At 51.8% G+C, this 24,415-nt stretch overlaps 2 protein-coding genes across 4 annotated transcripts in view; one reads left to right on the forward strand and one right to left on the reverse strand.

The window, feature by feature from the left end:
- The window catches only part of TPCN1 (two pore segment channel 1), a 71,419-nt gene extending 68,816 nt beyond the window's left edge, over positions 1–2,603 (forward strand). For all 3 annotated transcript variants that reach the window (XM_031442864.2, XM_010998680.3, XM_064481162.1), the window contains one exon: positions 23–2,603. In XM_031442864.2, coding sequence (XP_031298724.1) covers positions 23–142 — 120 coding nt within the window. In that variant the 3' untranslated portion in view covers positions 143–2,603. The remainder of the gene's footprint in view (positions 1–22) is intronic.
- Positions 2,604–2,802: 199 nt separating this feature from the next.
- SLC8B1 (solute carrier family 8 member B1) lies at positions 2,803–24,380 on the reverse strand. Its single transcript, XM_064481163.1, has 15 exons — positions 24,203–24,380; positions 16,994–17,146; positions 16,852–16,904; positions 16,643–16,701; positions 16,393–16,497; positions 16,145–16,312; positions 15,155–15,262; positions 14,159–14,218; positions 13,768–13,895; positions 12,648–12,789; positions 10,799–10,920; positions 9,106–9,259; positions 8,238–8,318; positions 6,796–6,860; positions 2,803–3,984 (listed from the first exon to the last, which is right to left on the reverse strand). Exons 1-15 carry the CDS (start codon positions 24,356–24,358, stop codon positions 3,787–3,789), a joined length of 1,752 nt encoding a protein of 583 aa, XP_064337233.1. The 5' UTR covers positions 24,359–24,380; the 3' UTR covers positions 2,803–3,786.
- Between the last annotated feature and the right edge of the window lie 35 nt (positions 24,381–24,415).

Genomic DNA, 24,415 nt, shown 5'->3' on the forward strand with positions numbered 1-24,415 from the left:
CCCCGTCTGCTCTCTGCTTTAGGAGTGGTACGAGGAGCACGCCCGGGAGCAGGAGGAACAGCAGCGACAGCTCAGCGGCTGCGCTGTCCCCACCACCCAGCAGACTCCAGGCAGCCGCCAGCGCTCCCAGACCATCACCTAGCCCCAGCCTGCAAAAGCCATCTCTTCTATGCAATAACACAATAGTATTATTTACTACAATGTATCAAAATAATGTGTGGGTATATATATACATATTTTATATATATACACACATATTCATATATATGCACATATTTATATATAGAAAGAAGAAAAGTCAGGCAGACAGGACGCGGTTTGGTTTGTAACCACCTTGCCCTGTTAACCCCAGTGGTCAGTTTCATTCGGCAAGGGGGTCCGGCCACTAGGAGCTCTCCATAGCACAGAAAGCTCCAGAAGGCCCCTTTCCAAGAGCAGTTGAATAGATTCTGCCGATCTTTGCAGGGCTTGCCTTTGAAGTGGGCCAGCTGTCCCTAGGACAGCTCCACACCGTCTTCCTGAAGCCGCATTCAGAATCCCATCCCAGCCGACAGCTAGTTTCCCCACTAACGTCGCCTGTGGCCCACGTCCCGGGGTTTGTGTGTCCTGCTTTGGGGACAAAACCACTTGGGAAGGAAAAGAATCCATATCCTCGGGTTGAGTATCTCTATGTGATCATGTGATATGGCGTTCCTTTGGGGGACCAGTGCCTAGGACCTACTGAGAGAGTAATTCAGGGCTGGGGTTATTCCTGGTGGTCAGATCTCAGCCTGTGCTGGGACATGAGAGAGGCTGCATCCTGGTTCCCTGAGCCTCCTCACCCTCACTTCTTTCAGTTTCAACCTTTGTTGTTGAAAATGCTCCTAAAATGGCCTTGGGACTCAAGGCCCAGCGGGAAGAAGAAAGAGGCCAGGCCGACGGCTGAGACCCACACCAAGTCCTGAAATGGGCTTTCGCCACTAAATCTTTTCCTGGGGATGGTCCTGTTCAAACAAAAAGACATTTTGGTTAGTTCAGGATTCTGCTAAAGACAACAGCAGATCCTTCACTGGCGTGGGAACGGGGGCAGAGAGCACCGACGTGCACGGCGGGCCGTCCAGCGCAGCCCTGTGGCTGATCCTGCCCGTGCGCTTGGCCAGTTCCCTCTCAGCCAGGGCAGTCACCCTTTGTGGATTCAGCTGAGGCAGCAGTGGGGGACTCGGCTCACCCCAAAGTTTCCGCTCCCAGGAGTAGGTTGAGGTGACTCCTCGGTTTCCTGGTGCCTGAGCCCAGAGCAGACCGTGGGGGTTGGCAGTCCTGGGGAGCCGTGGTGGTGGTGGCAGCAGAAGCAGGGTCAGGACGGCGGGGCTTTGGCTCAGCCCTCCTGGGCGACAAGCCCAGCGCGGTGCATTGGATGAAAGGGGTCCAGAGGGAGCGAGCAAGCTGCCCCCACTGGGCGTCCCGCTCCAACCCCAGCTTCCCAGCTGCCTCCACAACTTAGAAGATGGGTGGGCAGGATTCCCCTCACCATGTCCTCTTCCCAGCCAGGCAGGCGCGCAGCTCCTGGCTTCCCAACCCTGTGTCCCCAGGTGTGGCCTCAAGAGGGGCTGGCCGTAGCCAACGCCCCACAGCTCTTCCCCTCACCAGGGGACACGTGATGGGTGATTTTGTTTTTAAAGCACAGCCCTTTGGGGAAATGACGAATCACTGAGAACCACTGAGATTCCCAAAGGGAATCAGGAGACGGACATCGTCCTCTTGGTCTCTGGAGGGCCACCGACCGGGACAGGCAGCTCGGCACTAAGCCCCAGTTCAGAACCCCTTTGGCTCTCCAGAGAAGGAACTTTATTTGCACAACTGGGTGCCTTTTAGCTTTTCTGAATTGAAATGGGCATTCTGGAAGCAGGAGTCAAGGGGCAGCTTCTAAAGGAGGGTGAGTCCTCCAACCTCAGCGTCTTGTTCTCGTCCCTGCCTCTGCCTCCAGGAGGCTGAACCCTGGGAGGGGCGCCAGGGAAGCTGAGTCCCCCCCGCCCCACCCCCAAGGGGAAGGCTGGGCCCAGGAAGGGTGGGGTCTAGTCCCGGCCTCCCAACCCTGCCCTGGGAAAGGCTTTTAGCCAGGGCAGGATGAAGGCCTGATGGACCTGACTCCAGCCACTGGTGGGCGCCCTTGTCATTGAGGTTAAGGACAGCTGCCCCCTCGGTATCACTGGGGGACCTTGGCAAGTTGACCCTCCGACTTACACACAGGCCATGGAGCAGGGAGCAGGTGTCACCCAGGGCTGTGAGCTGTGTGGTACCCAGGACATCCAGCACAGACACCCTCACCTCCTGTGTCATAGCTGAACGAAACCACGGGAGACTTACCGACTGGCCCTGGATCATACCACCTTTCAGTGGCCATGGTGGCCTTGTGCCTCTGCCCTGCTTTGGGGAGAGATGCCATCTGGCCCCTCCTCCTCGCTTCCCTCCCCCAACCCAGCCTTACTCCACACCACGCGACAATCATTTTGTACCAAGAGCGGGAGCAACGCTGTTAAGGTTTTGTATATTGGTGATTTGTTACCTAGAAAACCCACGATGTCTCCGGATTTCTGGCATATTAATAAAAGAGCCTCTGCTTTGTACGTGTGACTGCTGCCTCGTGACTTCCACCAGGCACAGACCCATGGCTTCTGGGATCGTGGGGACAGGGAGAGGTCCTGTCCGTGGCCATCCCTGACCCCATCTCAGCTGCATCCCTAGACTTGCCGCAGAGCCTTCGGCCCTGAAACCAGCCACTCATCACCTGGCCCAGATTAAGAAGAACCAATTAACAGTTGGGTGTTATTTTCCGTACACTTGAAATATTTAATAATTTTTTCATTGGAAAAAAAAAAAGACAGTTAAATCCCTTTACTGCCGGCATAAGGCATCGAGCAAATGGGAGAGCTGCTTAGTGAAAGGGCAGGTCACTGGCTGACAGCAGGATGGCGCTAGGGAGCCCTTATCACCCTCCCGGGGGCTTGCAGGCACTGGGACCCCAGCCAGGGCTCCCCGTGAGGTAGGCACAGGGCACAGTCAAACTGCCTCCTGTTTTGCAGCCGGGGAACCTCTGAAGCCCACAGACGGTCCTAGGGGCAGCGTCTTGCGCTGGGCCATCCAATATGTCAGCCACCAACGGGCCAGTGCTGCTGGAACAATATATATTATCGTGCATTTTACCTTTTTCTTCTGGCTTTAGTAATATAGCAGCTAGAATATTCAAAACTGGGTGTCTCACATTCTATTTCTGTCGGATGGCGCAGCTCTAGAACTCAGCCCGCATTGGCCCGAGGCCCACAGCGTACCTGGTGCTCTGTCTGTTGGGTCCAAGTTGCCCTGACTCCTTAAACTCGGGTTTGGCAGCCCTTTGAGCCCTGAGAAGACGCAGGAAGGCAGCAGGGGGCGACTACGGGGAGAGGCCGGGGCCTCCAGCCCTGAACACTTTGGGGTCTTCCAACACCAGCCCGGAAGGCACCCAGACAAGCATCCCCTAACCCCAGACCCCAACTTTGAAGAAGCTCTGGAGATAATGCAAGGAAGCCTTCTACCTTCTGTCTGGAACTGTCACAAGGAAACCCAGTCTCCACAGTCCCAGAAATGAGGTTGAGTCCTCCTCGCTCTACACAGCAGTGACAGGGACACTTTGGCAGAGGGCACAGCCCCGCAGAGCCCACCTCCCGTCCCCGCCATGCACACGGGAACAGAAGGCAGGCCGTCTTCCATCCTCCGTCTCACCGCCTGCAGTGACGCCTCCCGACCACCAGGCGGACCCAGACACGGCTTCATTCACACACTTTTCAAGTGAATCACTCCAAATTCTGTGAGCAGGGCCACCACGAGGAAAGTCAGGTAGAAGAGGAGCAGGCAGCAGCCGTAGACTTTGTTCAGCTGGAAGCACTGCAGTGGGACCGAGACCAGGGAACAGACGAGGCTGAGGCCCAGGGTGCCGGCCAAGACCCACACCAACAGGCCATCCGGCTCCAGCTGCGGGCAGGGGAGGAGACACGGGGAGAGAGGCCGGGTCACTGTAGGCAACAGTCAAGGTGATGCTTGAGGGCTCCTTGTGGGGGGCCAGGGAGGGACTTTTGGCCTGCCCTGTGGGATGGGAAACCCCACCTTGAAGTTCCATCTTTAAAGCCAGCTAGTACTTAGTAATTTGTCAGGGCAACCCTAGGAAGCTAATACACATATAGATGGAGGAACTGTTTTGAGACCGTCTCCAAGCTCACGGTCACGTTCATGCTCTTCTCTGTCCAACCCAGATGCACCACATGTCCTGCCATCTTGGTTTTTTTCACGTCCTATTTTTAGCTCTCGCTTTTACTTTGCCTTTTTCCCAATAGTTCCACATCGTGGATTTCCACTAAAACAAAGACTTCTTCCCTAAGTCCCCTGAGATTTACTAGTCCGATCACTATTTTGTTTTGGACATAATAAAAAGGGGACTTTGTGAGTACCCCCAAATAAATACTTAGATGTTAAAAAAATTTATATATATATGTGTATTACATACAGTCATTGAAAAATTCTCCAGCAACACAGAAGAACAAAAGGAAGTGAAATTATCCCCTCCCATGTCCCTCCCTTCCAGACTTTGCATCTAACATATTTGGATGACGTAACTCTAGGTACCATGCTAGGTGTGTTCCATACACCATAGCCTTTTATCTCCCCATCCTGGAAGGGGACCATTACAGTCATTACCCATCCACAGCCGAGGAAACCGGGTACAGTGGACCCTTGAACAACACCAGTTTGAACTGCATGGGTCCACTTATACGCAGATTTTTTTCAACAACTGGAGTACCTGTATTTTCATTTCACAGGTCTTTAAGCGTGGGGGAAATGTTTGTGTTTGATTACAGGTCACAATATGTGGAATCAGAAGTGTTAGGGGTTTACGGAATGGGGTATATAGCTCAAGTGGTAGAGCGCATGCTTAGCATGCATGAGGTTCTGGGTTCAATTCCTAGTACCTCCTCTAAAAATAAACCTAATTACTGCCCCCCAAAATATAATAATAAAGTAAAAAAAAAAAAGAGCTAGGGTTGAATCATGATTCAACTATTTCAGTGTTCTGCCCCTGGGTGAGTCATTTATCAATTCCTTTGCTTTTGAGGCAGACAGCAGCAGGCAGGTTTGCAACTGCACAGGGGAGTCAGCACTGCGAACTCCCACATTTTTCAAGGGTCAACTATAGTGTGTAACAGAGCCCCAATCCAAAGTCCATCCATTCTTAAACCAGAAATGAGATCGTACGGGAGATACGTGTTTAAGAGCAAACTGTTTTTCAGCCAACAGCACACCACGGACATCCGTCTAGGACGACTTCTCATGATGCCTCATGTCTTACGCAATTAATAGCAGCAGTATTTCCTAAACTCAGCACAAAGGCAGTGGAATGCAGAGACACACACACACACACACACACATACGTGCGCACGCACCCGCACACAATTCCTAAGGAGCCAGAGAAAAGAAATAGGGTCCTCAGGGGGCCAACCCTAAAGCCTCATTATCTGGAACTGCCTGAGAGTCGAGAATGAAAGGAACCTATTAAACCCATGAAAAGTATAAACACAATTTGCAGACAGAGGGTGTTTACCCTTCAGAAAAGCAAACTTTTCAAGCTCTTAAGTAGCTATTTGCTTAGGGGCATGGCCACTGTGAAAGGCCGGCCTGGCTGCTAGTTAATTACAAGTTAGCCACGAGAGTCTATTCAAGAACCAGCCCCTTCTTGGAGAAAGAGGGGGGCGACTTTGTTCACATTAATGACGCCAACATTCAGCAGCACATTCCAAGTGCTTTTCACAGTTGGAGCCTTAAAACCATCCCCTGGGCCACATCTCCACCCCCCACCCCTCCCCCCTTCATCTTTCCCTGGCTTGGCCTCCGAATCCAAGTCCTTGGCAAATGCAAACTCAGGACCCATGGGTCAAATCTGCCTTGCATGGGCAGCTGTTTGCCCTGTGCAGTATTTCCAAAGGAAAAAAGTTCACCTAGGAATCTTGATTTCTTCTCTCGAAAAGCTGGACTATCTGGCCACACGAGGCCTACCTGAGTCGACCACGCCGGTTTAGCTACCTGGCTGGCCTCATGGAGTGTTTGAGTTTTCGGCCTTGTTAGAAAAGCTCTTCTCAAGTGTCTTAACCTTCATCAAGTCCCCAGGGAGCATATTTAAAACTGCAGATCTCCAGCCCTCACCCCTCTGGGATGCCCCTGTGCCCCCATGAAATTCCTGGATGCCCCTGAACCTGCGAACCTCTGCCACTCAGTGTGTCTCAGAACCTTCTTCAAATCTATTGAGCTCCCCTCTTCTTGGGCTGTCGCCCACATTCTCTCTCACCCCGCCTGTCCCCTCCAGGCAGCACTGGTGTAAGATGTTCAGCCTAGCTCTTACCTCATGCATGCTTATCCAGGAAGCTTGGGGGGGTGGGGGGGCATCAACCCCATTTCACAGGTTATGAAACTGAGGCTCAGAGATCCTCAGAGTCCTAATTCACTTAAAGTCATACAGCAAGAGGCTTCAGGGATGGAACTGGGACCCCAATCCAGGGTCTCCCTGCTCCTTCCCCTGAAGCTACATCATGACTCTGTGACCTTGCAAGGAATACATTTTTCTAATCCTACAAGCAAAATACTTTAATTTGTGACAAATCAGACTTGTCACAAATTCAGACATGTCTTCTCCCCAGGGAAGTGTAATCTACTGAGATGTGAAGAGGACGAGAGGAGGAGGAGGAGGGGGAGGAGGAGGGGGAGGAGAGCCCCTTGCAGAAGCATCTGCTCACTCACCTTCACCTCCGCGTGGCCCCTGGAGATCTGGAGCAGGCAGCCCAGCCCCACTCCCACCAGGATGTCTGCAGCCCAGCTCAGGAAGGTTGCCAGAACACATGCCCATGTCCCCAACCACAGAGCCCGTTGCCTTCCTTATGATGTCCACGTGCACTCCCACCCACTCCCCACAAAAACCCTATCTGAGGAGACCCTCTCCAGTTTTAGTGCCTCTAAGAAAGACAGCGTCCAGTGGACATTTTGCGCCCCTCCTGTAAGGACCGCATGAGGTGACAGAAACACTCAGTACCTGGCAAGCCCTCCAAAGATGGAGAAATGGAGGCGAGGTGAGGTGAAGTGACTGCCGGTGGCCCATTGGGGATGACGGAGTCACCTCTGGGGTTGTTCAGGGGACACTGCTCCAGTCAGGGCTGCTCCATTCCCACCCCAACCTAAGGGGTCAGGAGAGGTCACAGCCCCAAAGCCAGAAGCCGGTCACATGGGTGCCTGGAAGTGACAAACAGCAGGAGGCACGCCTGCACAGTCCCCATCAATTCGGACCGTGTTGTGCAAGCTAGTGGTCTGCACGGCAGCTCACCCCATGGTCCTTCCGTTGTGACACTTGGGGAGGGCTGCACTGTAAGCGCCTTCAGATAATCTTCCTCTATTTCACAACCAGTGATACCCACCGCTTGATGCGTATCTGCCACGGGCGGGGCACTATCCTGGCTGCTTTCCCCATCAGTCCTCAAGCTGACCCATTTTTAACGTGCAGAGGAGCACACTGAGTAAGGTGAGTGCAAAGCCCCGAGGTCACACAGCGGGCACGGGACAGCGCTGGAACTGGAACCCGCAACCGTCTGGACTTGAAGCCCTGTTTTTTCACATCCCCGGGGCTCCCGGAACCTGTCTTTTCTACATCGAGCAGGGGGTGCTAAATGACAGCCTGCCCATCAATCCGGCCCACTGCCTGCTTTTATAAATAAAGTTTTATTGGAACACGCCCATTCATTTATGTATTGCCTGCGCCTGTTTTCACACTACAGCAGAGTTGAAGAGCTGCAAAAGAGACCCTATGGCCCTTTTGTGCTCTGGCCCTTTAAGAAGAAGTGAGCCAACCCCTGCCATCTACAGACCTTGACACCTATAAGCAAGAGGGAAGGGTCTTCCATAAACTTAGCACGTGGGCAGCCACTAATAACACCTCTGCCCTAACAATACTAATTGATCTGCCATCCACTGCTGTTTGCCAGGGGCCAAGCACTCTGTCACCTCATTCAATCCTGACAATAACTTACAAGCTCAGTCTTCTCAATATCCCCAATTTATAGATGAGGAAACTGAGGCTCCAGCAGCCGCATCACCTGCCCCAGGTGTTCCAGTGAAAGCCAATCCCAAGGGCGGGGCAGGGAGCACACCCGTAGCTCCCAGCACCAAGGGAAGGGCCGCCCCAGGAAGGATACTGAAGATGATGCCACCGAAACAGGCAGAGAACGCCATCCGCGGGTAGCCCTGGCGGGCCAGCGTGAAGTCTGAGAAGGCGTCTGCGTGGAAACAAGAGAAGGCTTTGAGCGGTGAGAGGCTTCCCCTGGCCCTCCTTGGTCATTCGCTCCTTCATTCCTACCCACAATCATTCAGTCAACAATCACTGTTGAATGTCCACCTGGGTCTGGCACTGGCAGGCTGGGGTGTTATGGGAGGTCAGTGTCCCGTAAGACACAACTCCCTCCTTAATTCCTTTTACCTGATGCTTTCCCACCAGCGGCAACTTAGTGGATGTGACATGCTGCCACCAATTTTTCACCCAAGCCTCGTCTGCTGCTAGCACACTTGGTACCTCTGTGCAAATTAGGAAAAGGTGCCCAAAAAGGTGAGGAGAAGGAGAGTTAGAGTTTGGGCCCCCTGACCCCTTATCTGGATGCTCTTGTGCAGTGTACAGCCTGACCAACCCTACCTGGCAGCTGTAAATAGAGAACGATATATGCATGTATGTGTGAGTGCCTACCCAAGTCACACACCCATGAATACATTCAGCCTGGTTGGCTGCAATGACCTCCACGTCCTGCCTGAACTCTGGGGGGCCACTGAGTGTCTGTGCATCAGAGAGTGGGGGAGACGCTGGGGGCTTCTACAGTCTCCCAGCTCAGGTGCAGTCCAGGTCATCCCACCCGATGTCCAGTGATGGTCACTCCAAAATGACAGTGGGCACTGAGCACCTGCTGAAGGCAGACGCCCTGGACACCCCTGCCCACGTGCAGTTCTGGCTGGGGGAGCACAGAGCAGTGACGATGTGGCTGAGCCCATCCCAGAGGCCCACCCGACCCGAGTCACCTCCAATGCTGTTCCCCCAGGCCATCAGCGTGAGCCCCAGGACAGTGTTGCTGAGCCGGAAGACCACACCCAGGGACCGTAAGATGTTCACCACCTCTGTGGCGGCTGCGTTGATCCACAGGGCGCTGGTCAGGAAGCCCAGGAAAGCAAAGAGCTGGGGAGGGAACAGTGTGCTGATGGGACCAAGGCTGGTCCCCAACAGGGACATGGACTCAGTTCCTCAGCTATAAAGAGGGATGATAACAGTGCCTACATCATGAGGTGGTCATGAGCATACAGAGTTAACAGATGCAAAGCAATTAGATCCTGGCGTATAGTAAGTGCTCAGTAAAATGTTAGCTCACTATTACTATTTTGTCAAGAAGGGGTTCATCATAGCTTTCAGCAGTCTATGGCCCAAATGCCACCCCCCCACACCAAAAGAAACTCCAGCAGTCACCTCCCAGCCCACTCAATCTTCCTCCCAGCCGCTGGCAACCACTGGTCTACTTTCTGTCTCTGTGAGTTCAACTATTCTAGATATGTTACATAAAAAGCCTCATGCAATATGTGGTCCTTTGTGACTGGCCTCTTTCACTCAGCATCATGTTTTCAAGGTGCATCCGTGTTGGAGCACGTGTCAGTGCTTCCAAGACTATTAAGAAACACTGGCTAAAACCATTTCTCTAAGTAATCCATTGGCTGAAAATTCAATTTTGGGGGGAGCTCATATATTCATTTGGAGTTTCTGAAAATGAAAACTATAATTTTTAAAATCGATCATGAGTATAAAAAATGAAACATTTAAGTAAGCTTTTAAAGAAAAAGTCTCTTGACAAACTGCCTTAAGATTCCTTAGCATCCTGCAGAGTGGAAAGAATGGAAAAAGGTACCCCCAAAGACCAGCCAATCCCATCACTGGAATGTGAACATTCTTCCTGGTGAAGACACGGGAAAGGAGTCTGGTGGGTCTTTAAAAAGGTAAATATCCAGTTAAACATTTGACTTCACAGTTCCCCTCCTAGGAATACACCCAAGAGAAATGAAAGAATTCTTTCTACATTAAAAAAAAATTGAAACGAATGGCATGGCAGCATTATTCATAATATCTAAAAAGTGGAAACAACCCAAGTGTCCATCAATGGATGAATGGGAGAAACAAAATATGCTGTATTTGCACAATTGAATAGTATTCAGCCATAAAAAGGAATGAATTACTGACACAGCCTACAACATGGATAAACCTCGAAAACCTCTTGCTAAGTGAAAGAGGGCAGTCGCCAAAGACCACGTATTGTACGATTCCATTTATGTGACATAAACAGGACTGGAAAGTCTAGAGAGACAGAAAGCATGCTGGTGGTGGCCAGGGGATGGTGGGGGAGGTTGGGGCAGTGACTGCTCATAGGTACAGGGTTTCTTTTTAGGGTGATGAATGTTCTAAAATTGTGGTAATGGTTGCACAACACTGTGACTATAATAAAACTATTAAATTGTACACTTCAAACGGGTGCCTTGTATGGTGTGTGAATTACAGCTCAATAAAATAAAGCAGTTAACAAAAAAGAGGACCTCGAACAGGCACAAAACCCCTTAGAAGTAGCTTTAAGGATCTGCCATCATGGACAGTGATTAGCGGCCAAACTGTCCTAGGACATCTGCCCGGGAGACCTCTGTGTCCCCTCTCCCAGCTCGGAGAGCTTGGGTTTCTTACCCAGTGAAGTCTGGGGGGCTCGCTGTTGGATGTGGCAAAAAAGGTCACTGCAGCCAAGGCTGTGCCCGCAATCACCACCACGGCCCAGACAGGAAAGAGGCCACCTATCTCGTAGACGCCATCTGCAGGGGGACAAGAAAGGGAGCTGGTACTCTCCACAGCGTCCGCTTGGCACCTCCTCCAGGAAGCCTCCCAAGATGATTGAGGGGGTGTGGAGGGGAGACCCATGGATAAAACCCACAAATAAAACACAATTGTTTGGAATATAAGATAGGTATCTCCTAAGTGCCCAGCCCTGTCCTAGGCACTTCAGGGGGACAGGGAAATTAAAGACTCAGCCCCTGCCCTCAAGCTACTCACATCAGAAAGAAAAGATAGATACATGAAAAATAGACTCTCCAGCCTTTTGTTGTGGAACTAGGATGACAATGGCTAAGACTACTCACCACCGCTATCCTTTCCCATGCCCATGGCAGACATCACTAATCAATCACGATGCTTCGGTCCAGATGAGCTTCAAGGCAGCGCTTGAAGCTCTGTCTCTCTAGCCAGGGCTCAGCCCAGAAGTGGGTCACAAATGCATTAGCCTGAGCCAGTCTTTCCCCAGCATGGACCTGCTACCACTAGATGGTGTTGGGGCAGGTGGACAAAACACTAAGTACCATAGACTCGCGGCTCAAGAAATGGATTCCTTCTGCAATTCTCTCACTGTAACAAATTTAAATACAGTAAACGTATTGGAAGTGATGTCAGTTTCCTACCCATGCAAGTGATAACAGATTCCTTGTCAATAAATTTAAGTTTAAAAAAGAAAAGAGCGCTGATTTAAGAAAAATATAACAGCAATGAGTGGGAAAAAATATCAAAATAGTTCCTGAATAACTAATGATTGGGAACCCCTCTTTTAAGAAGCCAAAAGGATTGTGAACCCCCTTCCCAGGCTGGAGGGGCAGGGCTTTCCAGCTCAATAGAGAACAGAGGGCCATAACGAACCAGATGGCTGGTACCCCTGGGGGCACCCTTCCCAGCTCTGGGGTCACACTGTTCCCTGATAGACTCTCCTTCCCTTGGTACCTGTGATAAATTGGAGGAGAAACACAGAGGATTTGGCAGCATTTTCATCCTGACACTCTTTTAGCAAAAAAGCCACACCCAGCCATGCATTTGCCATCAGAGCCCTACCTCCACCTCCAAGTGATACCCCTGGGTTGAGCAGCAGGAGCCCAGATGACAAAGGAGTGGACAGCATGAGATACTAAAGTCAGACAACAGGAAGAACCTGAGTAGTGGGAGTTAGAAGACACCTGATAAGGCTGGGTACTGCTTTAGCTAGAGCAGGTCAGAACAGGAAAGCCTGGGGCAGACGGGGAAGAGCTCAAACATCAGAGGGGACCAGACAGGTCACACAGATGAGTGAAGCAACCCACCTAGGTCACCCAACAGGGAATGGAGGGGCCAGGGAGGAAGTAGCCAGTGGGCACCTGCACTTGGTAGGGGAGGGGCAGGGGCTGCCTCATCTCTGCTCCCCAATTCTGCCTTCAGGAATGTGGCCCAGGTCTTCTTGAGAAGCCCAACCCTGGATTTTGATGTGAAATCTGTCAATTTTGTAAGACAGGCAAACAAGCCAGAGGGCTGGACTTGGTCCAAGGGCCACCAGTGCACAGCTTCCATCTGGAGCCAGCAGGCCTGGACCCACTGACTGCAGGAGGCCAGTGTCCCTCATGGCACAAGTGTGTATTAAACGCCAGCTGTATGTCCAGGATTGGCCCGCTGGCTGGTGTGGCTGAGAAGAAAAGTCGGGAACGTGGGGAGGAGGGAGGTGGGCTGCCCTGGGGGAGGGGATACTCACAGGCCCCTGACTGCAGGGTCAGGACCAGGAACAGAGGGCTGATGACCAAGTGCAGGCAATTGAGGGGCCGTTTCCAGTTCCCATCATCCTTGTCAGGGTCCACGACGGGGACAGTGAGGAGCAGCAGGAACTCCACGGGCAGCTGTCAAGCGTGGGAAGGCAGGGGGGGCTCGCCAGGAAGGCCTGTGCTCAGCTGGCCCCATGATGAGCTTCGTTACTCAAGAACAAGGCTGTTGCCACTAAAGCACCTACCGTGTGCAGACCCCTCAGCCCGTATCAGTCTCCTGTCGCTGCTGTAACACGTTGCCACAAACCAAGTGCTACCCAGCACCTCACTGTGATCCTGACAACGCTGTGAATGGGAACTACATTTTTCCTACCTTCTAGATGAAGAAACTGAGGCTCAGAGAGGTTGAGGAACTTCTCTAAAGTCACACAGGAGGGTATATGAAGCCAGGATACAGGGCCAGCTCTAACTGGCCCCACACCTGGTGTTTTTAGCCAGTAAGTAAATTAGCAGTAACACTTATGGAGTGCTTACTATATGCTAAGCACCAGAGCCAGCCCTTCACATCTATTAGTTCATTAAGTCATCACAGCCACTGGGGCAGGCTGGATACTGTTCCCAACTCCTCAATCCCATCCTGTAACAGAATAAAACACCCCCACACCTTGTCAAATGACTAGAGTCTGCAGAATAGATTTCCCAGCCGCACTGATGTTGAACTTGGCTATGTCACTTGCTTTGGCCAACGGGCTATTGGTGAATATGATGTGAACAGAGGCGTAAAATGTGCTTGTGAAAAAAACTCAATGTTGGCCTCATTTGGACTCACTATGACCTACTCCTACTGACCTCTGCCCTAGTTCCCACCCTTACCCCATCAGGAGGGGCCCCTGCCTCTCCCCTCTGCCTCTCTGTTCCTAGGAAGATGCTCTCCTTCCTTCATGGGGGGCAGAACCCCAGCCAAACTCCATGACTCAGTTTCCCCATGAAGTCTCAGCTCATCTATTGCCCCATCAAGGCCTCAGCGCCCCCTCCTTGCTCTGGAGAAGGTTGAAGGGCCCCTGTCCTGGGCTCTCATGAAGCCGGAGCCTGGCTCCAGGGTACCCCCCTTACCTTGAACACCTTGAGGGCCCTCCAGTACACTGACTTGTTCCTCCACGTCCTGGAATCCAGGGGGTTGAGGGCCCGCAGCAGGATCTGAGCCGTGGTCTCGTGATCAAGCAGCAGCCGGTACTCTTCACCTGGGGGCCCAGGGAGGGAGGGGCAGGCGTCCGTGGCTGGCTCAGTCTCCAGAAATCCCTCTCCCCTCCCTCCCACCAGTCCTCCCAGCCCTTGGGAAGAAGGAAAAGCCCAGTGTCTGGCGGCGGGGGCAGGCGAACCTGGCCCAGAGCTCAGATGAGACACAGGGAGAGGTAAGGCTGCTTCGTAGCCTCATTCCTGGGACCTGGAGGACGCCCCTCTCCCCACCTCCCCACCCCAGCTGGGCACAGGGCACTGGACTCACTGTAGTCATAGCTGCTGGTATGAGACGACACCGGATCCTCCTCAGAGTCTGAGAGCATCTCTGTAGGAGAGAGGGGCGTTTCCCACAAGCCAGGTGGGGAGCCCAGGCCCTCCCCACCACCGTCCCAGGGCAGGGCACCTCTGGGACAGGACAGTTTCCAGGGTGTAAGTGTCCAGCCCCTTGGTATTCTGGGTTTCTCAATAATCACCCTGCACGCTCAAGAATTCTTAAAGAGTGAGGAAGTCTAACTCATAAAACATTTTCAAATGCAACGATGCAGCTATGATGCTAAATTTAATAAGGATATGTGAAGATGTAACTCAAACATTTACTGACTTCAATTTTGAAAATTTTCAGAATTTGGAACCCATCAGATTTTTCTGTTCCAGTCTGAAACTTTTCTCAGGAGTCCTCTGGAATGATTTAGAGGCCTGAGTCCTCAAAAGAAGGGCTTCCTAAAAGGAAAACAGCCTTCCTCAAGCGAGGAGTCAGTGCTAACCCTGATTCTGCCTCTGTGTGACTTTGGGTCCCTCTCTGGGCCTCATTTCCCCCCTTCCATTCCAGCCTAATGGGCTATGATGGGTTTAGAAGACAGCACAGGGTAATAGGTGCTGAACTCTGAAGGCTCAGTTGATAAAGAGGGAAGAAGAGGGAAAATCACGGCAGACTTCCTGTAGGTGGAGTCACTGACACGTATGAAATGAGACAAAGTCCGGCCTTTCGGAAGCTCACAGTTCAATAGACAGAAATATAAGCAAATTAATAACAGAATGGAGAGATTAAGTCTGTGCTGGGGTGAGTCTGGAAGCCCTGCAAACCTGCAAGGGACACCTGGGGGTCTCCATGGTGCTCCCTCCAGGCTGAGTCCTTAAGTTTTTCAGAAGAAAAGCGCACGGGGGAGAGGGGACAGCACACACAAAGGCTCAGAGAAAGCCAGAAGGGGCATGGCAGCACCAGGCTCCTTGGCTCCCACTGGCAGCTCGATTCAGGCCTTACCTGGAGTCGCAGGCATGGAGTAGACCAAGGATCTCCTCTGCTGCCACTGGTAGATCCAGGTGCAGAGAACCACGGTGACCACATAGAACACGTAGAAGCCCAGGTAACCTGCAGACCAGGGCACAGGCTGTCACCAAGTGGCATCCTGGCCGCAGGACCCAGACAACAAGAGCTGCCTGTTCTGTTGCTGGCGCCTGGTGGCACGGACTTTGTCAGCCCAGCTGGCTCCAGTAGGTAAACACCCCCTCTCCTGCCCTCGTGGCCCATTTTCCCTTCCCTCCATCAATCCGGCAATCATCGGTGTAATGCCTGGCACAGACAGTGGCCTCTAGGACCCAATTCAAGCGCTAAGGGTCGGATTCTTACAAGGCTGAGCCCTGCACTCTGCATCCCCTGGGCCCTGGTGGCACTGGGTTTGCCAATGGACGGCAAATCAGAAGGCAGCAGGAAAGGGTCTGGGCCACTTCGTCCCTGCTCCCTCCCTGCTGTGGTGCCTGTGGCAGGGCCTGTGACCCTCCATAACTGTCACTCACGTCGAGTGGCCCCTGGACCGGGCCTCCAGCCCTCACCAGGCTCCGGTGACCCCAGTTCCTGCCTTCAAGGGCTCCTGCTGTGGCTGGTCCCTGGGTGTCTCTGCCTCTCAGCATCCCTTGCTGGTTTTCCTAACCATCTGTAAACTGTCCCTCCATCCATGTCATTTGAACCATCTGGCTGGAATGGACATGCTGCCAGGACCCTGATGGCCACAGTCAGCATCCCAGCTGTACTGCTTATTAAAATTTTAAATTGTGAAAATTCAGAGCATTGCCCTGACTATAGCCAACCCCCTTCGGTGATCTGCCCTCTTTTTTGCTCAAGCCACCTTGATAGGTAGGGTTTCCACCACATGGGGGAATAACAGCACTCTGCTGACCACTCCCTCCAGTCCCTGAGCCTCCCACCCACCCATCAGCCCCGAGATGACCCGGCCCTGGCCCCATGGCTGCTCACCCAAGGCCCAGGCCAGCGTGACCTTGCCACGGTAGAGTGCGGTGAAGGTCAGGAACACAGCCACCATGTAGAAGATGATGTCTCTGAGGAAGGGCCTCGAGGCCACTGTGAAGGGGCGCAGGATGGCGATGCCACCGGCCACCACAGTGGTGACCAGCACACCAGCGCCTGAAGGAGAAGATGCCAAGCTTGGTCTACCCTGTGCCCCCTCCTGCGGCCCCACCCCCACCAGCCGGGGCCGCTCGTACCAAACAGTGCCCCAAGGGCCAGGCCGGCTGTCCGCGGGTCAGAGAAGGCCACCATGGCGCTGAAGATATCCGGTGCGCCGTTCCCAAAGGCCAGGAAGGTGACGCCATGGGGGGGGAGCGTGTCAAGGGGCGTCAGTGCAGGGGCCCGGGCCTTTCCTGGCCGTGAGCTGCCACCTGTCTCCCAGCCACCTGTCCTAACCGCCCTCCCTCCCTCCCTCCCTCCTGGGTACAGGACCTGGACCAAAGGATACTGCCACATTGTGGGAAAGCTTGAGTGTGGTGGAAATGGCTGACAAGTTAGGGCAGAAGCTATGGAGAAAAAGTGAACAGTCAGAGCATCCACAGTGAGTGGTCCCTGCCCTCATCCTTCCCCCTAAACCCAGGGTCATCCCAATGTCAACCTCCCGGGACTCCATTTTCCCATCTATAAGCTGGACGTGAGCCCAAGGCCAAACTCACAACTTCGCTGCAGTGACTCCCAGAATCAGGAACAGGTAAAGCAGCCAGAAAGCCTGCATGGGGGGCCGGAGAGGGAAGGGAGTGTTAAGTCCAGCCAGAGCCACCAGCTCCCACCCCCCAGCTCCCCTGGGCAGGGCCTCACGTAGAGGGTGATGGCCAGAGGCAGGAGGCTGGGTGGGAAGTGGCAGAAGATGCCCTCGAGGTAGTCCAGGTAGCCCCCGTCGCTGCGGCAGTCAGGGTTGGTCCGGATGAAGCCACAGCGGTCAGAGGCATTCAGGCCACACACCTCTCGACACTGCGGGAGGGGAGGGAGGACATGAGGGGCTGACACCCCGTGGGTGACTGGACCAGCCCTATCTAAGCAGCTGAAGATAACTCCCTTCGGCCCGTTCTCTAAGCCTCCCACGCCCTCCAGGTACCAATCGCACGCTTGAATTTTTGAAAATAAACTTGTGTTTGAAATTAACACAAGTAATTCATGAACGCATATATTGAAAACAAAACAAAAACAAATAATATTTAAGATTTCTAAATTCCTCCTTCTCATCCTTGCCCTCCACAATCCCACCTCTCCCCAGAGGTCCTACCATGATTAGTTTGAAGCGTACCCTCACAGACAATTCTCAGTCCAATGATGCTGGTATATACATCCGATTATACATAGTTTGTTTTGTTTTATTGAAATGGGTCCATCTTAAAGCTCTTATTTCTGTATCTTACTTTTACCACTTCATATATGTGCCATATATTAATATATTGATACACATAATGATGAAGAGGATGATAAAAGTCTAAACATTTTTAGTGATTTCTATATGTCAGGGACAGGGCTGAGGAGCTTAAAATGTATTGCAGTTAATCTGCACAATGATCTTCTAAGGAAGGGACTATTAATCATGCCCATTACACAGATAAGAAGATTAAGGCAACACTCCAGGGTCTACTCAGTGGTAGAGTCAAGAGTTGGAACCCAGGTGGTTTGAGGTTCTGGAATCCCTGTCCTTAACCATCACTACGCCTTGTCCCCGGTCCCCCCACCTCTCTGTAGAATCTTTTTAACAGCAGCATGGGGTTTCATACCACGGATGATACAGTGGAGATGACATTTCCCTGCTGGTGGGCAGTTGGGTGTGTCTATTTTTCCAATATTACCAACAGGGAACTTCCTTGCATATGACTCTCTGAGTACATGTTAGAATATTCTAGAAGTGAAAGTGCTGAGTTAGAAGTATCCTAGACTGAGTTCCTCCAAAAACAACCCAGAGACAAGGATTTCTAAATAAGCAGCAGAGCTGGGAGGTATGGCATACAAGAGCCGAGATGGGTAAGTGGAACAGGGAAGCAACCAGTGAAGGCTGGACGGAGACAGTTTCCACCTTGGGCTGGTAACCCCAAGGGCAAGGGAGCTGGGGTATTTATACCTCTGTACTTCCACCCACCCTGCATCCACACTGGCTGCTACAAATCTGGTTCCAGCCAGCATGGTGGGAACCTCCTGTAGTTAAATTGCCAGTCTCTGATGACACATGAAGTGCTCCTTCCTGTGTTAATGGCCATTTGTACTCCTTCTTTAAATTGCCAGTGTTTTCTATTGGAATGTTGGCTGCTTCTTGACTTGTAGAAGTTCTTAATGGATATCAGCTGTCTGGCAGGTTGTGCATTTGCTTAGGCAATGCCTAGATGGTCTGCTTCTCAAACTTTTTGTTCAAAAGCTTTGTCAGTACCACTTCACGCCCATTAGGGCGGCTACTACATCAACAAACCAAACAAAACTAGCAAATGACAAGTGTCGGTGAGGACCCTGGGTGTTCTTCAAAGCACTTCTTGTGTTATGACATTCCCAATTATTTGTAGGATCACAGGCTTGTTTAATTAATGTCTGCCTCTCCCACCAAAGTCATTTGCCACACACTGTGCTGGGCCCCAACTTAGTCTTTGTAACAGACCTAGGAGGTTGGCACAATTGTTTCCACTTCCCAGATGAGAAAACTGGGCACAGAGAGGCAAAGGGACTTGCCCCAAGGCACACAGCCCACCACTGCTAGCTGGTTTCAAACTCAGCTCTACCTGAACATTATTAGCTGAAACTCCTGGGGAAACAGCCCAACTGGATGGGGGCAGCCTCTGTCCGCCTTCTTCCCCACCTCTTGCCCTCCGTCCTCCCTGTCCTCAGGGCACGCCAGGGAAGATGCAGGGAGACACTCCCAGCCCAGCTGATAGCAGAGTGAGTCAGCAAGGTGGGTTCCCCAAACCTGGCCTCCAGAATCGCATTCCTACCCCCCTCCACCCACCACAAGCTGGCCAACCCAACTCTTGGTATAGTTAAAGTAGCACTGCTCTGAGTCAGGGCTGGGTGACTTTTCAGCCTCATTCCCTTCTCATCCTCTTCCCTGAGTCACTAAGGATGCCCAGGAAACCCAAAAAAGGCCAAACATTTTCCCCGCTGTGGGAAAAGTTTCAAGGGTCAGGCTGGACAGGAAAGAATCGCAAATGCAATGCCTTGGGGGCCAGGCAGATTGCATAATCGCGGAAAACCACAGGGGCTGCAGGGAATGGTGCGGAGCTGGAGGGCGCGTGCCCTGCTGAAAGGCATTCAAGTTGTAAAATGAAAGACAACACCCCCCATGCTGCAAATAAAAAAACTCAAACAAAACCATTGCAGCTAGACAATACCCTGGGCCATCAGTTTTCAATCCTACACCAGTAAGCGTGGTGTGGAAGACAGGGGCAGCAGAGAGGAAGAGCAGCCCTGGGGCTGAGACCCGGCTGGGGCCGGCTGGGTGACCTTCGGCTGGGTGACCTTCAGCAAGCCCCTCAGGTGTCTGGGCCTTATTTCCCCCCCTACAGAGCGGTCTTCATCAAACCCACTCTGGCCACTGGCATCTTGGTGCCACACATGCTTTGTTAAGTGCCCCTCCACACTCCCTTTATTACCAAAGATCAGAATGCAGCCCATCAACCTCCACGCTGGCTCCATTCAGAAGCCAAATAAGAAGCCAAACGTGATATCAAGGGAACAACTGGAAATCATTTCCATTTTGTTAGTTGTGATCCATCAAGAAAAGCTCAGGTTTTCATGATCCAGATGTCCTCTCCAAGCGTCGTTATTCGAGGCCAAAGGCTCCTCCTTGTGCAGGTGCACAGGCAGGACGGGGGTGGCTTAGGGAGTGAGGGGGCTGGGAGGGACAATGGAGAGTCACAAGCTCCTGGTTCATCCTCCCTGGCTGAAAAGTGGTCCCCAAAGATGTCCTACTCCCCACAGCCTGTGAATGTGTGACCTTACACGGCAAAAGGGACTTTGCAGAGGTGATTAGATTCAGGATCTTGAGATGCGGGGATTGTCCTGAATTATTTGTAGGGCCTTTAAACATAATCACAAGGGTCTTTATAAGAGGGAGGTGGGAGGGTCAGTCACGAAAAGAAATGAGATGGAAGCAGAGGTTAGACTGAGAGAGAAAGATGCTGTGCTGGTAGCTTTGAAGATGAAGGAAGGGGCCACAAGCCAAGGAATGCAGGAAACTTCTAGAAACTGAAAAAGGCAAAGAAATGGGTCTTCTCTAGTGCCTCTAGAAGGAAGACTGTCCCACTAACATTTTGAATTTAGTCCAGTGAAACCCATTTTGGGTTTCTGACCTCCAGAACTTTAAGATAACAAGTGCATGGGTTTGTTTTTTTTTTAAAATCTATTCTTATATATAGTGGCTAATTTTTGTAAATCTCAAACTCCCAAATTTATACCCTCCCACCCTCATATGTAGGTTGTTTTAAGCCACTAAGTCCTTTGCGGTCATTTGTTACAACAGCAATAGGAAACTGATACACTCTAGAGTCAGTTTAAATGGAGACATTGTAATGCTTTCAAAGACTTCTGATGTTCTTAACCTCATTCCATCAGCCTGAAAAAGAGGCGCTGTAGATGTGACCCCGAGCTGCACCTCCACCACCTCCTACACTCCCAATCCTGCAGCGGGACCCCCACAGAGCAAGTTTTCCAAGGAGTGGAAAGACTTTTCCAAGTCTTCCACCAGGACACCAACCCAGGAGCAGAAAACGAAGACTGGCATTTCCCAGAGGCCCCTCAGCCTCATGCCACGTGCTCACTGCTGGATGGTGCCGTGGTTATGAGGACAGGGCTCTGGAACCACGTGGCCTGGGTTCAAATCCTGCTTCCCCACTCATTGCTGTGTGACTTTGGACAACTCACTTCACCCCTCTGTGCCCTAGTTCCTGCCTCATTTTATAGTCGGCAAAATCTGTAAAAGGCCAAATATTTTGCCCTCTGCGGGCCAGATGGTCCCTATGGAAATCATTTGACTCTGTCTTGCAAAAGCACCATCCACAATAATTAATAAACAGATATGATTGAATTCTGATCAAACTGTACACAGGGACACTAAAGTTTGAATTTCACATAGTATTCATATGTCAGGAAATAGTGTTCTTCTAAAAAAGTTTTTTTCAACCAGTTGAAAATACAAAAACCATTCTCAGCTCCCAGGCTATATAAAACCCAGCAGTGGACCCAACTTGAGCTGTGGGCTGAAGTTTGCCAACCCTTGAAATGAAGGATTAAATGAATTAATCCATGTGCTTGGAATCCATGCGCCTGGTACATAATCACTGCTCAGTAAAATGAGCTTTGATTACTCCTTTTTCCAGAGGGGGAGGCAGAGACTAAAGAGAAAGTGCTCCCTGCACTTAGCTTGGCCCCTTCAGTCCTCCAAGGGTCAGTCCTAAATGTCCAGCCTCTGTCAGATCTGTTCTAAGAGGAGAGTTTTTCCCCAGACTCTCCTTTTTCCCAAAAGGAATGTCCTGGAAACACTGGGCCCTGGTGGTCTGATGTCAGACTTGTCCCTGGTCCTCTGAGGTCACACTTGGACCAGCCTGGGCTGAGGGTACTGGGCACTGAGTGGTCCAGCAGAACCAGTTCTTACTACTTCCCCCAAAATCTTAACTTGGACCCCTTCCCAAAGCCGCTACCACTGTCTCACCTGGATGACTTTGCCAGCCTGCTCCCTGTCTCTGCCCCTATAGTTGATTCTCCCACAGCAGCCAGTGGGATCCTTGTAAAAACTGAAATCAGATCTTGTCCCTCCTGTGCACTAAATCCTGCCATGGTTCCCATCTTACCCCTGAGTACAGGGAAAGTCCGCACGGTGGTCCCACAACCCCATGCAACCTGCCCCTATTACCTCTCCTGTCTCCTCCCCTGTCATATCTCACCCCCAGCTCACTGTTCCAGCCACTCTGGCCTCTCAAAGTTTGTTTGTGAAACGTCATCCTGCTCTTGCTTCAGGGCCTTTGCACCTGCTGTTCCCCCAGATCTTTGCCTTCCCTGACAGCCCGAGACAAAGCAGCACCCCTCCCCATCTCACTCCATCACATCCCCATCCTGGCTTTTTTTTTTTTTCCCATCACTGCGTGAAATCATCCTGTGGATTAACCTGTTGACTTGTTTCTTCTCCGTGTCCCTGACTAGAGTATAAGTAAGTTCCATGAGGGCAGGGACTGAGCTTATCAGCTCCCTGCGGTACTCCCAGCATGTGGCACAGTTCCTGGCACATAATAAGTACTCCATAAATATTTGTTGATTGACCTCAAAAGGACCTAGGTGAGGAGTGGGTGGCCTTTCCCAGCCTGCAGGCTCCCAGAACAATGGCCAGCCAGAGGCCAGCAGGGCTTCTAGGAGGGCAGCTGCCTGTGTCAGTCCTGGGAGACGGTGAGCTAGAGGCGAAGGGTACGGATTCAGCATGAGGCAGCCCCGAGTTCACAGCCTGCCTCTGCTACTTCCCTCGGGGCCACCTTCCCCTCTCTGAACCTCAGCATCCTCATCTACAGCATGGACATAATCATGCTCATCGCGGGGGTTTGCGGCAGGGTTTGGTGCGCGAGGCACAGTGCCGGCCTAAGTGCTCAATAACTCAGAAAGATTGTCTGACACAAGCCACAAATAACCCCAGTTTTCCTGCCTCCAAGAGGCAGCAGTCAACTTTATAACCACAGTAACCGCAAAATCACTTTCCCATCTGTAAAATGGACATAATTACCTATTTGCCTGCATTAAACAATCGGCTTGAAGGCATTTGCAGCCCCATAAAGTTGGTGTAGGCGTGCTAAACACGCTTAGCTGTCGGTTTAGGTGGAGAGGAGTTTGTTACTCTGTCTCCCACCTGAAGAAAATACAAGGTGCGAACGCCAGCCCCCTGCAGCTGATGGGGACTCCAGGGGTCATCTTGAGCTGTCTCCCGCCTTCAGCCTTTGACTCGGGATCCACTGTGACCTCTCCTCCCCTTACAGATATCAGAGTGGAATGATGCAAGTTCCCTGTATCCTGTCTCAATGGCCCAGACCATCCCTGGCTGGGGAGGAAGATTTCTTGCCCCTCCCCAAGTATCCCCATTGCATCTCCCTCTTTGCATTCAATGGCACTCCCATCCCCTCGACGCTAAGGCCAGAAATCGGGAGCCATCCTTGATTCCTCTCTTCCACCACCACACTCCTCCACCCAATCTATCAGTGTATCCTGCTTGTTGTGCCTCCAACACTGACTCCAAATCCCACCATTTCTTATCTCCCACAAATACCGTCACCGACCTGGGGAGCTGCAGAAGCCCTCGCCCTAGTCTCCCTGCTGCTACCCTCATCCCTCTCTATCCATTCTCCCCCAAAGAAGCTGGAAACATTCCTTGAAGAAATCAATCAGATTTTGACATTCCTCTGCTTAAAACCCTCCATTGGCTCCCCGCTGTCATAAAACAAGCCCCACCTCCTAGACTCAGCTGGTAAGGCCTTTTGTAATCTGACCACTACTACATCTCCATCCTTATTCTGTACTCTCCCTCTCACTCACCCTGTTCCAGCCATTCTGGCCTCCTCACTGCTCCAGAAACACATTAGGCTTATTTCCTGCCCCTGGGCCTTTGCACTTGCTGTTCTCTCTGCCCAGAATGCTCTTCCTCCAGATGTCTGTATAAGTGGCTTCCTTTCTCCATCCAGAGCTTGGCTCAAAGTTCACTTTGTCACAGAAGCCACCTGTGATCACCCAATCTGAAATAGCTGGGAATATTCCCTCTTCCTCATGGCCCCCACTCTCCTGTATCACTTTATCCTATTATCTGAGAAGCACTTAGCATCTTACCACCTGAAATTTACATGTTTACGTCTTTATCCAACCTCCCAGGAGACTGTTCACTCCAGGAGGGCAGAGATTTTTGTCTACAGTATATGGTCCCAGGCATATCCCAGGGTTCAGCTCAGTGCCTCAGTGCCTGATACATAGTAGACACTCAATAAATATTTGATTGGATGAATATACCTCCACCTGATGCTAGTTTCCTGCTAGGATACTCACATCTACCACGGGGATCAGGTTCACACCTGAGGCTGGAAACTGGGGGCTAATGTAGGCCCCTGTAGCTGGGCTCCTCGCCCCAGACACTGTCTCGACCATCAGCAGCACATAGAGCAAACTCAGCACCCAGTACTGATTCAGCAGTCCTCCGGCCATCAGCCCCCAAGGGGGCTGGCCCTCACTCTCTGCTTCCCCTCTGCAGTGTTTCAGTTT

This window comes from Camelus dromedarius, chromosome 31 (genome assembly GCF_036321535.1).
Source record: "Camelus dromedarius isolate mCamDro1 chromosome 31, mCamDro1.pat, whole genome shotgun sequence".
Lineage (NCBI taxonomy): Eukaryota > Metazoa > Chordata > Mammalia > Artiodactyla > Camelidae > Camelus > Camelus dromedarius.